General features: G+C 43.3%; 1 protein-coding gene across 2 annotated transcripts in view; it reads right to left on the minus strand.

Moving 5' to 3' along the window:
• ATF6 (activating transcription factor 6) overlaps nt 1-15,191 on the minus strand; it is an 80,750-nt gene extending 65,559 nt beyond the window's left edge. Inside the window, exons 1-9 of one of the 2 annotated variants that reach the window (XM_030953106.1) lie at nt 15,064-15,191; nt 14,906-14,970; nt 13,140-13,227; nt 12,728-12,822; nt 12,115-12,244; nt 11,669-11,875; nt 8,961-9,181; nt 3,383-3,568; nt 2,881-2,972 (exon numbers count right to left, since the gene is read on the minus strand). In XM_030953106.1, coding sequence (XP_030808966.1) covers nt 2,881-2,972; nt 3,383-3,568; nt 8,961-9,181; nt 11,669-11,875; nt 12,115-12,244; nt 12,728-12,822; nt 13,140-13,227; nt 14,906-14,970; nt 15,064-15,133 — 1,154 coding nt within the window. In that variant the 5' untranslated portion in view covers nt 15,134-15,191. The remainder of the gene's footprint in view (nt 1-2,880; nt 2,973-3,382; nt 3,569-8,960; nt 9,182-11,668; nt 11,876-12,114; nt 12,245-12,727; nt 12,823-13,139; nt 13,228-14,905; nt 14,971-15,063) is intronic. The other variant, XM_030953105.1, reaches the window with a different exon arrangement.
• Nucleotides 15,192-15,804: the final 613 nt, after the last annotated feature.

Genomic DNA, 15,804 nt, shown 5'->3' on the forward strand with positions numbered 1-15,804 from the left:
TACAGATTACCCCCACGCTATCTGTCAGCATGAAAACCCATGTCAGCAGAATAATTTTATCTGCTAAACTCATTTGCCAAGGGCTGCCACATCCTGGACTGCTTTCCATAATCTTAAAACAGCTGAACAGCAATCTCAGCATCCTCCATGAACCATTACAAACATCTCACCACACACACAGGCAGCAAGACTTAAGACTGATTAAAAAAAATTATGTGTTAGTCATAATTAGTGCACACACATCCACTAATGCAGAGGAAAACACAGATACACACAGAATGTGCAATCTGAGATCAGCCACCCATCCAGATGGGATTGTTCTGTGGAATGCTGAGCGCCCAAACACTGCACCTTCACTGATCCACTGCAGGCCATGGAGGCTTTGCAGGACTGCCTGTTCTTCAGCCTCACATCCCCAACCCTAAACAACCCAACTGTTTCTCTGCTTTCTCTGATTTGACAGAAAGAGGTAACCTATACATGTGCCCTTTTGTTTTACCCCTAGTCTTCAAAAAATCCTACCACTTCCCACAAGAACTTGAGAAGCATCTTACAATAAAACCAGCAAAGGGAATTTAAAAGTCTGCTACAGATTTTAGGGGGTGAATTTCCCATTATTTTGCTTTTTTGGATGTCACACTCTCTTTGCAATGGTTCATCGGTTTTAAGTAACAAAATATTCACTGCTAGTATGTTTGGATCAAAACATCCTGAGCCTAAATGCTGGCACACCTCCATTCAGGTGTGCAAGTGAAATGATTTCTTGCATAGAAAAATCGGCAACACGAGGTTTCAGAACATATTTACCTCCAGCTAACCACTGCATGGAAATTAAGGATTCCACAGTTAGCTACGTGGGGGGAAATAGTGTTTTTGCTGAACTATAAGCTAGCATGGATATTATCAAAAAAAAAGTTACTTGTTTCTGTAAGAAATTGCAGGGACTGAAAAAAAGGACATATATTGGAAGCTTCTGCTGTTAAGGACTAAGCAGAACAGCAATCCTGTCATGTTCGTGGAGCTGCCATTCAATGACACCTTTATAAAAGGAAGAAAATGTGTATGGGAGGAGTGAAATCTAAAGAAATTGTCTGTATAGCTCACATTCTGGGTCTTCTAAAGTGTATTGCACAATCAAACATTCACACCACCTTGATACAGCCTAGGATTTTAACTGCAGCATGAGCATTTCTTCTGCTAGGGAGGACAAAAAAAACCCCAGGAGGAGTAATTCCTTGCAAATTTGCAATTACATTTCTCTTCATTGCCTAAATCCAGTGCTGATGCAAACCACCTGGTTCAGGCACAGCAGTTACACTGGCATGCTCAGCTACTCTACAGGCCAGGAACAGTCAGACAACCAAGGATTTCTTCTTGCTTTATCTACTTTATTAAACATCAAACCTGTCAGGAAGTTAACCCTGTCACATTCCTATAGTTACTGAGTGCTGCAAAGACATGAACACAGCACGACCTTCCAGACCACTCTGACAGCAGTGCCTTGCCATTGAGCTCAACACCTTGCTTTTTTCTGGGGGTAGGGAAAATGCCACAAAACTTCAGAGCACTGTGGTAAAAGACTTCCCACCCATCTCTCTGTTCCCAAGCCTTTCATCACGAACAAGAATTTCATGCATACCATCATCTCACTGCAATGCAGACACAAGTACATTTCCCCCAGCTTCAGAAAGATGACTGGTTCTAGTAATTCTCAACCAGTATCTATCTCAAGTGAGTAGTAATGCTTCAAATGTAGACGGGATGTACAAATCAATCCCTTAGTATCTGGAAGATGACTTTTCTGCCTGATAGTCAAAAATCACAATACAAATCCTAAATACACTAAGAAATGGTCTACCTTCACATCATCCATATTGAAGCAAAATGATCAGCTGTATTTCACTTCCTGATATAAACAATATTTGCAGTAAGTGCAAATACTTCGGAAGTAATTTCAGCTTTAGCAATTTTTCTAATACTAAAAATACAAACATCACTTTCTAAAAATTTATCACAGCCAGAAACAAAGTCTTCCTCCGTATTTATCCCATTCCTTTAGTTTGACTGGGATTTTGAGGACAAATGCAGACACTGCTGACTGGGATCCTACTGAAATATTATGCCTTTTTGAAAAAGTGAACAGCTCAATCTAAAAGGTCTTTATGTTCCAAAGCAAGTTAAATAGACAGGTATGTGCAAGAAGTATTTCTTTTTATTCTTCCACAGATTTCTTTATCAAATGTCTGGCAAGTGATGTAGCTTTTCCCTGCTGCTCTCTGGCTTCTACACTCTACTGATAACAGTTCAAACAAGAGAAGTTTCTGATAACCACTTCAACTAATCAAGGAGAGGGAACAACTTCTTCACCAGACCTGGGAGACAAGGGCTTACTCTGTAATGAGGGAGCTGGACACATCTTAAGAGTCAGGACTGCAAGGCATGGAATATACACCAGGGTTTCCTGAGTATTTTGAGTACTAAAGCAGCTTCAAGTCATAGCTACTGAAATTAGCACAGGTATGAGCAAGCAGATAAGCTCTCCAAGTCTGACTTTTTTTTCCTAAAAGGATTCTAAACACGGGTCTTAATCTCTACAGGCATAAATGGAGCAGACAAACTGCTGTATGCTGGCACTGAATAAAAAAAATGCCAAACCAGGAGAAATCAGATATAAAAGACCCAGCCCTTATTGCCAGAAGGATTCCAGAAGAGGAACCATTATACAGATGCATCTTCCCCTAAGCAGGAGGAGAATAAACGACAGATTTCAGACTCCAAGCTCAAGGCTTTAAAACCCAACACTGGCTATTATTAATGATTCAAACAAAAATCTCAGGACAGTAAACTTGCCAGGCAAAGAGGAATTTCTAAGCAGCTTACCTCAATGGACCATAATTCAACATTATAAAGGCCAGTATCACCATCACACAGAGTGTCCTTCTCTTCGGAGATGATACTTTGAGCTTCTGGTTCTAGACAGAGAAAACAGAAGACACTGAGTAGAAGAGAGGTACACATATGCAGGGGTATGTCAGAAGCCAAGTACATACACCAAATTATACTTGATTTTTAGATTTATACTTGCCTAATTATGTGTGAATACATTCCTGAACTATTTAAAAACAAAACTTTGGTTTAAACATTATGATCAGCTTCTATCCAGTGAAATATTCAGAAGCATCATGAAGTAAAGAATGAAAAGTCTACCAGATAATGTATCAGCTATCCTGACCTAGAGTTGGTGAAAGTCATGCTTGGACTGGGATGCTGGGCTAGAAACCCTCAAAGGTTTTATAGTCAGTATTTCCCCAACTCTGCTGTAGCGCCTTCCACCTGAACAACTGTCTTCATATGAAATCAGACTTTCATCACAATCTCTTACCTCTAATACCACTTCATCCAGCTGCCTCTTCAGCGTGCTGTTTTCTTTCTTGAGTTTCTCATTCTCCAGCAGGGCTGCCTCCAGCCTGGCCTCCAGTCCCAACATGTATTCCTTCTTTTTCTTGCGTGACTGAAAGGCTGACTCACGGTTTTTAATCATGCGCTGCTGCCGCCTCAAGACATTGACCTGAACACACAATACACAGGCTGTTAACAATCCACGAGTTAAAACTGTCTCCATTCCACACAGAATTTCTGCTTCTCTGCTTTGTCAGAGGTCTGCACAGATAGCTTCCCATACTCTGCTTCAAATGAGCTGGAATGATCAGCACAGAGGCACCTCAGGATCATGGTACACCTAAGGAAAAAACAGGTCCTGAACTGTCTCTCTTTTCTTCCATATTCTCAGCATTCTATATGCAGGTGTCATCAAACATATACTCAAGTTTGATTTGATCAATCACGTCACAAAGACAGAAAATACTTATCTTCAGGTCTGCAAGGCAGCAAGAATGTCTTTTACCTTGACTTCTCCCAGCACCATTTTACAGGCTACAATAATCTGCTACATCAGGCTACAGTCATCTGCTTTCCTAACAGGAAATTTCCAGGGTTTTTTGGTCTGTTCTGTATGGAAGTCATTTGCATACTGATTACACCTGCTTCTGCACCTTTTCCACCTATGCTACACAGTTTTTGAGATTCTGAATGGTGTTGATGACCTCAGATTGCACCTTCTGTGTGTATCAAGCACTTACACGGCAGTTTAAATGCACTCTCTGGATGCATCTACACTAACATCTTAATTCACATCAGGAGTGTGCCTTGGGTTCACATTTCCTGACTGTCCCACTAAAAGTGCTTTGCTTCACATCATAGAACAGTCTCTGAGAGCACATGAACTGGATTCCTTCGGGATGAAGCTCAACCAGCAAACATTGTCCAGGAGAGCACATAATTCATTCTAACCACTAGCAGGCATTTAGTCTGCAAGACCAGACTGGGACAGCTCAAAGCAACCCCTCCCCATCCTCCAACAATCCTGATGACTGATTTTTTTCCCAAGCAGGAACACTCCATCATCTTTTACCACTTAGTCATTTTGTGTTTTGCACTGAGTGGGACGACCCAGACCGAAAGCATCTTGCTGCCGACAAGGATAACAATGATGAATACTGCAGAACTATACAAAACTACTTGAAATCCTAAGTTTAAACACTAGATTGTTGATTTCCTTTCCCTCACAGATTAGCAACACTGTTTTCATTAGGAAGACTTCTATCACATTTTTAAGCTGTAACTGGATGTGCCTCAATGACAATTACACTGAGAGATAACTGAATGATCCATCTTACATAGACCTGAATATCCTTCAGTACCTAACAGCAAAGGCTCTGGTGTAATCTGTATCTCCCAGAGCAGGAATATTAAAGAAAAAAGATGAGAACTATTTCAGAAGTATTATTCTAGGGAAATAGTATAATCTGTCACAGAACAGTAACATTAACTAACTCAGATTTTGAGTCTGGCTATGTAAAAAACCTTAACCACAGCTTTTCAACTCTCTCCTTGTATCTACCTGCACACAGACAATATGCTGTTCTAGGGCACTGGCATCTTCAACAAAAAGTGGCCACAAGCTGTTTGAAGAACCATTCTTCTCGATGCTTCAGTTTGGTGACAAAGATGAAGAAAATGTTTTACAGTGCATTAATGTTCTGGGTTGCCTCCATGTTGGTCTAATTGCTTTTTATAAAGATCATTTATTATATATCTAGTCTGCTTTCACCAACCAAAGTCTGTGAAAGTGAAGCTGTTGTACTTACTCCAGTTTCTCTCTTTAGCAGGGAGTAGAGAAGGAAAAGATTTTAACATATTTTCATTAACACTAAGCCTTGTCTTGAAATTTTTAAGTACAACATTTAACATAAAAAAGCTTCTGCAGACATATAAAAACTGGACCAAAAAAAAAGATTCAGGCTAGCCAAGAACTGCAGTGTACAGAACACACCAGTCTGGGGCCAGGATCACTTAAACTGTTCAGAGATGAAAAAACAAGGCATGAGTTCATGCAGCAGCTTTGGCTCAAGTTGTGTGCTATTCCAAACAAGGAGTTACATTCCCCTTTCAAAAAAGATGTTCTGCATTATGAACTCAGAAAAGACCAAATTGTTTACATCCATTCTTGTTTGCAGACCTGCTCAGGATTATTCATTACTGGACAGCTTTTAATTACATGTCTGGAACCTCTGGCAAATCTACATGCTTCCCTGAAGAAAATAAGGTGTTAGAGCACCAGTGCAGTGCCTCTATACTAAAGAGTACATCCTAACGTACATCTGTCACTGTTTCAGACACTGCCATCTACATTTTATTTGTCACTTATCCAGATTGCTCTACTTTACTCACAGTTGTCCAAATGCTGTGAGGAACAGCAACTCTCCCCAGCCTGATTCCAGGTACTCTGTGCAGTATCTGCATTTCAGTATATGCCTCACCAACTACATTTTGACTAATTTTTAAGCCCTGCTTAAATGAAATCCAGTATTTGTGTCCTTAAGTTATTTTAATTTACAATCCTTAAACAGCTTAAGGTCCTTCTTGGTCAGCCCTCCAGCTCTTGCCTGGCTTTTCTCAGGGAATATGCCACAACCCCACACCCAATCCCAAGTAAATGTGATGCAGGAAATGGAAAGAGCTGTGTGAGTGAAGTGCTACAGGAATGCTGAACCTGGAAGCAGTATGGTAATCAGCATCACACAGCTGGCCTAGCACCAAGGTAAACATGCCCCCTGCCCGAGCGTTTTGATACTCAGGAGGGAAAGGAACTAATTTATAATGTCAGTCTGCTTCAGCAACATTGCTTTGCACAAATGCTGAACCAAGATTAAAGGTAGCAAACAGCTCGGCTAACTTCTTCTACAGCCTCCAACTTTTAAAATTGTATCGTATTGATGTTCCACTCAAGATAGCAACTCCTGGTTCTAAGGATACAGAGACCATAGAGGGAGAACGTTGGCCTTAAAAACAATCAGTAATTAGTGATGCAACTTCTGCTTTCTAGCTCTGAAAACCACACCACCACTAGCAGCGACACACACAAAAACACTGTAAATATGGAGAACTGGCAGGTTCATTGCAAACCCTTGCTTCAAAGAGCACTAACCAGATTCAGATTGTCCTCTATCTTCAGAGGTTTTACAGAGTCATGCGCTTTACAAATAAACACCGCTACCTCAATTTACTTCCAAAGAAAACTCAGTTACGAGCAAAATTTAACCTCCCTTCCAACACAAGCTGTACTTCTAGAAGCAAGAATGTCTCTCATACTCTGAAGAGTTTTTGTACATGTGCTGGGAAAGTTAACAAAGAGCTGAAAGTACAAACCATTCAATGTAGCATTAGCTGGCTTCTTACCTCAGCTTACGAAAGCTGCTGTCTTTGAAGATGCATCTTTGATTGCAGGAATACAAGACATATGCAAGGTTTTTTTGTTCTAATGGAAGTTCTGGGTTTTGTCTCTAACTCAACAGAACACAATTTGCTTAATGTCACACAAATATTACACAATGTACAGCACAGAAATGAGGATTCTTCAAACAGAAATCCACACTTATGCTGAAGTTATTTTGCATAATTAATCTTTTCTAGATTTTCTGTATTCTGGCACTTCCTCCATGGCTAGTGGGCTGCACGTGTGCCACCAGGACACGCAGGGCCTCACACCTACAGCTAGCCATCAGCCCATCCCAGTGTAATCCACTGGCAGTCTGAATGTTAAGCTAACAGTTTATCCCTCCTAAACCCAAAAGAAAGTCCTACCGTGTTTCTTTTTATCCTGCAACATTTGCTTAGATTAGGAAACAATAACACGTGTTGCAGAGCTCAAATGACAGTTCCCTCTGCGCAGCCCTGAGCGCCACATATGGTGTCCAAGGCAATCGGGAGATGTTTTAACCCTGCTGGCCCCAGCTGAATCCCAAAACATTTGTTTCTTCTCAAAGCACTTTTTCACAGTATGTGCCAAAGAACAGCTGCAACTGTTTTTTCATGTTGTAACAAACACAGGTAAGATTTGCAGCATTTCACAAGTCTTAAAACTATTTCCCTAAAATGGCTTTAGGTGGAAATACCAACACAACCACCCTTGGAAACCAACACCTGTTTGGTACCTCAGCTACACATTTGACTCCTGATGTCATGGATATGGATATGTATATGGAATATGATGACAATAAGGGAGTTTTGTCAATTAAACCTTACATTCAGACAATGGCAAGGTGCCATGCTAACCCTGCTTACAGGGAGTCACAAATCTAGTGACTGCAGGTCATTGATTTGTGGCCTCTTGACTTAACTTTGCATGATGGGCAATTATCATTAAAAAATGCAGCACACGTAACTGCTCTGCCTACTACAGACCTTTGCTTCTTGCACTTTGAATATCGAGTTTCCACTGTATTCTGGCAGCTAAACTATTGGTAGCACAATATTTTCATTACAAAACGCAGCCCACACACAAAAATTATTAGTGAGGAAAAGTTACTATCAAGCCTGAGTGGCAATCCCAGACACCAGGAAATTATACAGCAACATCCCTCCAAAGAAGCTGAAGGAACAGGCTTCCCACTGTTTTTGGGAAACAGTGATCTGCACTGCTAATAAGCAGGTGCCTACACAACAAAATTCCACGTGTTTTCACCAGTGTTTTGTCCCTTACACTGAGATGTGATAGGACCTTCAGCTCACAACTGTTCTTGGAATACCCCACTGGGGAATGACAGAGTTTTGAAGTCACCAACAAGAAGCTTTGGTCCGTTCCACAAGCACGTCTTCTTTGGACAACAAAATGCAATCAAAGCAGTTCCAAGTTACTAGGAGGTAAATCAAGTTAACATCCAGCTTGCTAGCTGGTTAAGATGTCAGAGCTGAAGGGGAAAAAAAAGCCCACACACATCTCAAAAGCTACAGTTTACACCTACTGCTTACTGTGGGCTACTACGGAAAAACTTACTTATTCACATTGTAATTGTTGAGAGCTTAACCCTCTTCTACTCATTCAATAAATGATCAAAAGGGAGCCTGACGAGATTAGGATCATATGGAACTCCGTACTGAAGTTTCTAAAAGTCATTAGTAAAATCTGGAGAGATAAATGGGTATGGAAAGAGAATGAGGCATTGAAATTTCCAATTCACCTGCTTCCAAAGAAACGTTTTTACTATATGGATTAGAAAAGTGATTTAGCACTAATCAAAAAACAGATCTATCAATTTTTCCTGTATGTAAGAGAGGTCCAGCCACTGAGAGCTTGCACTTGAGAAGACAAGTTACAGAAAATATCAATCAGCACTGTCTTCTGCCACTACACTTGCACACTTGGTCTGCAGCTCCAGGCAGGCCAGCAGATATTTAGCTGCTCCTCCCCGTTCTGTGCCAAGCTGCTAAATTCCCTTCTTACAGCTGGAAATCCTACTGAGAGTTTTCCTGAGACTCTCAAGGGACCATTAGGTCCCACAGGCAGATAACTGCAAGAGGTGCACAACCCTTGGTCAGCAGCTATCAGAGTCAGAACTTACATCCAGCCCCATGGCCGGGGAGCTGCTCTGGAGCAAGGGCTTTGTCACCGGGATTTTGCCGCTGCTGGAGCCGTTCCCAGCAGCTGGAGACAGAGCCTTCACCGCGTGGTTCTGCAGTGCTGGGGCCCCTCCAGCGACTGCAATGACTGGCTGGGAGGCAGGAAGCACCCCAGAAGCCTGGAGCTGTACCACAGCAGGCTGGGGCAGCACCACAGATGGACCTGGAACACAAGAACAGGAGCGTCAGCATGGATGAAATGGATTTATACATCACCACTTTGAAGGGGCATACTGCTATCCTTTCCTGCCCTGCACAGCTGATCTCAAACCCTTTAGTATATTGCACAGAACAGGAATGGAAAGAAGTTGTTCCAAAGTTTACAGGATTCTTAATCCATCTTGCAAACCAAAACTACAGACATTAAAGGAATCCAACAAACCAAGCTCTGTCTCAAAAGCTCTTCAAAGTTAATAAAATTCAACACTTGTTATATACATTACTCAGTATTGCTAATACTTGAAGCACTCTGAACAACCTTTTCACATAATTTAGCCAACTTTCCTCAATCCTTCTTCTCCCTTTTCTCCAAAAGTACTTTATTACTGTATTCAATGGAAAATTTACAACACAGAAGTGACTCAAGCCACACAGATCAATTCAAACTAGCAGAGAGATGGAAGATGAACAAAAAAGAGCAATGCAAGTTATGCTTTCAAAACTTACGCTGAAGCTTCAATTCACACTAAGACCATTTTTTTAGAAAAATGTCTTATGCAAGAAAGTTCATACACAAGCTGAATTAGCTTAAAGAAAAGCCGGCAGAAAAAATGAGGTAATTTTGACAGTTTGAAATGGAATTAAAAACAGTAACTTCCAAGAAATTTCAGTCCAACAACTACATTTAACTCAAGCAGGTGCTTAAGTAATATTTTGCTGTCTGAAAACACATTAATGTCTCTCTGATCCTTTGTAACAGGATGACCTCGCCAGCTTTCAGAAAGAGCACATTCCAACTGAGCATTCCAACCAAAATGCTTGACAATGGATTACAGCACTTATCCAGCCTTCTGGAAGGTGAAAAGTGAAGAAATTTACCTAGTGCCAAGATCTCATGTATGGGGTAAAACTAGACCTTTTTTTTTTTTTTTTTTTTTTTTTGCAGACACAATCTCACAGACATCATAACTTAGTACGACCCTGTTTTAGAATCTTAAATGATGAATTTGAGATTATTTCAATTTTTTTTAATGTATAAAAGAGATGATGCTCTAAGACCATGCTTTCTCCTTTAAGCTTTTATAAAAGGGGCTGTGAAAATAAAATTTCTTATGCTTCTTTGAAGATAATAAGGCATATTTCAAACTGGCATTTCCAACTTGTCATATGCAGGGGATTTAGACAGATGAAAAAAGATCCTTATGGTTTTTGTTATGGAAGCTCCACAAGAGAAATTTCAAACATGCCATCGGTTAAAGGAAAGCATGGACATACTTTCTCAAAAGTATTTCCTCTATCCTGTCTCACAGATCTACTGTTCTGACTTTTCTTCAGGGAAAAGGAGAAGCTGATCTTCAGAGCACTAGACTTATATCCAAAGAAATCCATATCCCCAGCATTCCTTATTCCAGATGGTATTTTATCAGCTGGAACATCAGAAGGAATAAGAATTAGGTCACGTTGACAATGCCGACCTGTGTTTTAAGCAGTCTAACAATCTTAGGCATGTTACATCAAATGTCAGCATCTCCAGATTTGGCTGAACCCCTGATGGAAGAGAAATCAGTAATGGAGACAATTTTTTCCCAATTGCAATAATTTCTAGATACGTGCCCTTAAGAATTTGTCTCCTTTTCCTTCCATGCCTCAGCACCCGTGCAATCAACTGCAAGGGACTGTGGCCATCAGCTGGTGAAATGAGCAACTGCAGCTGGCAAGTGCTGCAAGGCAAGCAGGGTCCCTCCTGCCCCGCCTGGAGAGGGAAACAATGCCATGGATCCAGAAATAAAAGCCTGAGCTATTTCAAAAACCAGTAACAGGGTAACTGTAGCAATGAAGAATTATCACGGGGCAGGAAGTCACTTTCCTCTTGTTAACATCATCAACTTTTCTAACCTCTGACACAGCTCTCAATTTTTAGCAGATTTCACAACATTCTATTTAATGCTGGTTTAGTGAGCTAAAAAGCCATAAACCCATGCTCCCTCCATCCTGTGGGAGAGTTTCATGTGGGTAAAAAAAATGCTTATATCACTTCCCCCAAGCTTTCCACCTTCCTTCAAGCCATCCTAACTGATTCTACTGGATCTTCCTTCAGTTATGACAAGAACAGCACTGTAATCAGCTTATGCACCACCTGACATTGCAAGCAGAGCAGAGCAAAGCATCCCTACAGATCCTTCCAAATCAGCAGTTTTATCTCCACAGCTGCCAGTGTTCAGCACAGCCTCTGTCTTCCAACCCAAATAATGGAATTATATAATCCAGTCTTCCATTTTAGACAATGGCCATATGAGTGCTGTTTCTCACAGGACAGGATGAGAGGAGTAAGGCCATCTTCTCAGCCTAAAGCTTTTCCGGCAATGCATGTAGGACCCTTTTTTCTCCTATTCCTCCTCTTTCATACACCAAACCTAACTTCATTCTATCAGCCATCCCAAACAGACAATGCTACCACCAAGACCTGGCTCAGTCAAGACAATTCACCTACCTTTAGGAGGTGCTGGCTGGATGTTAACAACTGGCTGATTCTTTGGCAGTGGCACAAGCGTGGGAAGAGTCTGAATAATGATGGTTTTAGCTGGGATGCCAATGTTAGCCTGAGCTTCAGGCACAGCAGGCAAAAGAGGTTTGGGCTGTATCAAAGGCCTGGACACTGTCTGACCACACTTCTTCAGGCTCCTGGCAGAATTATTTGCTAGAAAAGGAAAAAGAGTCAGAACTGAACCAAGAGGCATAAAATACATAATTCAAGCTATTGAAGTAGCTTTTAGTGTGGGGTTTTTTATCCATTTATAATATTTGTTGAAAATAAATACATCTGATCAAATATCCAAGTCATAAATGATAGGACTCTAGTGTCTGTTAGTTAATAGTATTAATTTGGATGCAAGACACACACATTATCTATAGGATGAAAGTAACTTTCTCTCCTACCAGATCGAGAAGAGATGCTCACAGCAGGCTTCTTCCCTCCATCTCCTTCAGGGGATGCAGGGCTTCTGCAGCTCTTGCTGTAGAGAGAGATGGGAGACATCTGGGAGCTACAGCTGAAGTCCACATCATCCTGCAGACACAAAGCACAGGAGATTAACACTTCAGAAACTCAGAGCAGTATCTACCAGCAGTTCAGAGCATATCTGCTTCTCATCACATCTGTGTTGCTGCTGCAGTCAACAGGACAAAGGTTTTACTCTGCAATTTGATTCTGGCTAATGCCAAGTACCACTAAAAAAAACCCAACAAGTACTTCTCCCCATCACCAGAGCAATGGGAGGCAGAGGCCAACCCTGCTAGACCCAGAAGCCTTTAGAAGGCATTTTGTTTGGCAACAAGGCTACTGAACATAGATGAGGAAAGAGAGCTGAACATGTTCTTATTCGAATCGGTCACAGAGAAGAGATAAGAAAACACCACTGACAGGGTTTTGCAAGGTTTGGGAAAATAAGCTGTTTCCTCTTATGCTATGAATTTGGTCAGAGGAGTAAATCCCAGGGCTTTTGGTTTGTCAGAGCTGCTGCTATCTGTGTTACATGGGGGTTTTGCATACAGGCACATTCTGCACTGGAGAGTCCACAGCCGGTGGCGAAGGGACTGAACAGCTGGAAGCGGCTGGCGATAAAGGTTCTGTCTTCACGTTTGCATCTGCAAGAGGCAGGTAAAGACATTTCACTGCATAAGTTTGTAGCAATGGGAAAAGTAAAGAACACACTGTCCTACACCAGGTATTTAATTCCCAAAGCAAAACACAGCAGAAAATGTAGGGAGATTAAAGGTATTAAACAACTTGGCTCCTAGGCAGCCCTTGCCAGCTGTACCCATCTCCTACAGAAACACAGCCTATCTCTCATCACAGAGCAAAGGCTGTAGGGCATCAAACAGTTCCACATGAGTTTTAAGAGCTCACCCTTGTGGGGCAGGAGGGGAAGAGCAATATCTGCAAAATACAGGAGATTAATTACCTGCATAAGCATGGCCTGTAATATTCCAAAGGTCCGAGTCCCAAGACATCAAATCCAAATCAAAATGAAAGTTATAGAGATCATTTTCCTGAAATGACAATTCAGAAAAAGAGACAAGACAAAAAGAAAGATGCATTGACACCATCAGCCATTATGTTCACATTCCTACAGCTCCAGAAAACAAAACAAACAGCATAACTATCAATCACTTCAGGTGCCTTACGGTATGCAGAGATTAAAGTCCTTAAAGGAGAAATTCTCAACTGAAACACACAAAACAAGGCTTCTTTTAAACTTACAACACCAGGAAGAGGCAGGTCAGTTTAAGATCATCACCAATTATTGTAGTCTTCTTTGTAATTTGTATAGCAAAAGTTCTAAGTTCATTGAACCATCTCACAAAAAACACAAGTCTTAGGAACCTGGTGCCATCCTCTCCTTCATCTGCCTTGAAAAATTTATTTCATGCTCTTCCACCATTACATCTCAAAGCACTTTACAAACAAAAGCAGCACCAGAGGCAGTTTACCAGCAGGAAAACAGACACAAGACTGATTTGCCCAAGACCTGATTAATGGTATGAGTTAGGTCTCCCTATAATTGAATACACCAACGTCAACATCTAAAGCCAAGGACACCAGTTTCCTTTTCCAACAAATATCAAAACAAACAGGCTAAAATCACTCCATACATATTATTTCTCATATGCCCTTTAAAACAACAATTGGGGTTTTTCTCCATTTATTATGCTTGTGCATCTCTAAGTCTCAGTTTCCTACGCAAATGTGGCCCTTTATAAGCACTTGCATGAAAAATACAGACATGACCTACCCAGCTTATACAAATACACAACAAAGATTTTCCTGAAAACTATACTGCAATTATACCTTCCCTTATATGCTCAACTTGCCCTGTGAAGGGAGGCTCAAAAAACCTGCAAACTGCATAGATAATGGTATTTGTAAGTTAGAATGAAAAGAAAGCTCATCAGAGCACATTTAAAGGAAGACTGGCCAAAAAACCGCAAAGTGAGTTGTGCATTAAGAGCCCTCACCCAGACAACTAATGCTGACCTGCTGATGGGGAATACCTTTCCCTGTGCAATCAGTCTGTTCCCACATTTTCTCCAGTGACTGGCTCTACACGTGTAGGAATGTTCTTAGAACCTGGGGTTTACATGAGATGACAACCCAGGCTTGTGCTGGGGGTGGACTGGGACACAGTGAGCAGAGACATGGCCGGGGAAGAACATGGAGAGGAGAATCCACGAGGTGAACGCCCCGGGAGAGAAAAAGCAGTATGGACAAGTGGGCAGTGAAAATGACAGGGATTAATGCAGAAGATTGCAAGCAAAGGCTTTTTTGAGAAAATCCTACATTAAAGAAGAAAACAAGAAGTAATCTAAAAGGCAAAGGGATAAAGAAGAGCCCGGGTGGATGTAGGTGTAACATACCCACCGCTCTCTCAGGCAGCCCCGAGCCAGCGCGCCCCCAGCACTGCCCTGCGGGGTTCACCTTCACCGGGGCAGTGACACCGCCACTCCTCCTCGCCGGCACCTCGCACCCCTACCCTAACGCCCCTGCCTGGCACCCTCCGCTCCGCACCGTGCCCGCAGCGCTTCAGCCATCGCTATCTCCAGCGGGGACGCGGGGCGCAGGCCGGGCGGCCACGCTCTCCTGCCAGGCTGCTCCGAGGCCCCCGAGCCGGGCCGGGGCTCTCACCGTCGGCAGAGCGCGGAGCCGGCCCCCGCCATCCCCGGTACTCACGTCGGGCTCGTCCTTCGGGGCCGCGGCGCCCAGCAGCTCGCTCAGCTCCTCGCCCAGCACAGCCTCTGCGGAGAGAAAAGGGCTCAGCACCGGCCCGTCCCCGCCAGGGAGCTCCGCGCCGGCCCGGCCCGGCGCCGGCCCCGCGAAGCCACGCTCACCCCAGTCCAGGCCGCCCCCCGGGGTGGGCAGCAGCCCCGCCGGCTCCCACTCGGCCTCAGCCGCCGCCATCGCTTCCCTTTCCTCCCGAAACACACGTCTGCTTCCGGCAGGGCAGGGCCGGGCCGGGCCGGGCCCGCCCGCCACGGCGGCCGCCGGCGGACATTCGGCGGGCGCGCGGAGGGAACAGGGGATCGCACGGCCGCTCTGCGCCCTCCGAGCTCCGCAGAGAATCAGAGCTTCAGCTCGGTTGGGAAAGACCTCTGAGATCAGCGGGCCCAGCCCATGACCCGACAGCCCCTTGTCACCCAGACCACGGCACTGGGGGCCCTGTCCAGTCCTTAAACGCCTCCAGGGGCGGCGACTCCACCACCTCCCAGGGCAGCCCATTCCAGTGTCCAGCCACCCTTTCTGTGTAGAGATTCCTGTGAATGTCCAACCTGAACCTCCCCTGGCGCAGCTTAAGGCTGTGTCTTCTTGTCCTCTCAAAAATAACGTGGGAGAAGAAGCCAAACCCCACCTGGTTACAATCTCCTTTCAGGCAGTGATAAGGTTACCCCTGAGCCTCCTTTTCTGCAGGCCAAACAACCCCAGCTCCCTCAGCCACTCCTGATCAGACTTGTGCTCCAAACCCTTCATCAGCCTCATAACCTTCTCTGGACATGCTCCAGCACTTCAACATCCTTCCTGAACTGAGGGGCCCTGAACCAAACACAGCACCCCAGAAGTGGCCTCACCAGTGC

Source organism: Camarhynchus parvulus, chromosome 8 (assembly GCF_901933205.1).
Source record: "Camarhynchus parvulus chromosome 8, STF_HiC, whole genome shotgun sequence".
Classification (NCBI taxonomy): domain Eukaryota; kingdom Metazoa; phylum Chordata; class Aves; order Passeriformes; family Thraupidae; genus Camarhynchus; species Camarhynchus parvulus.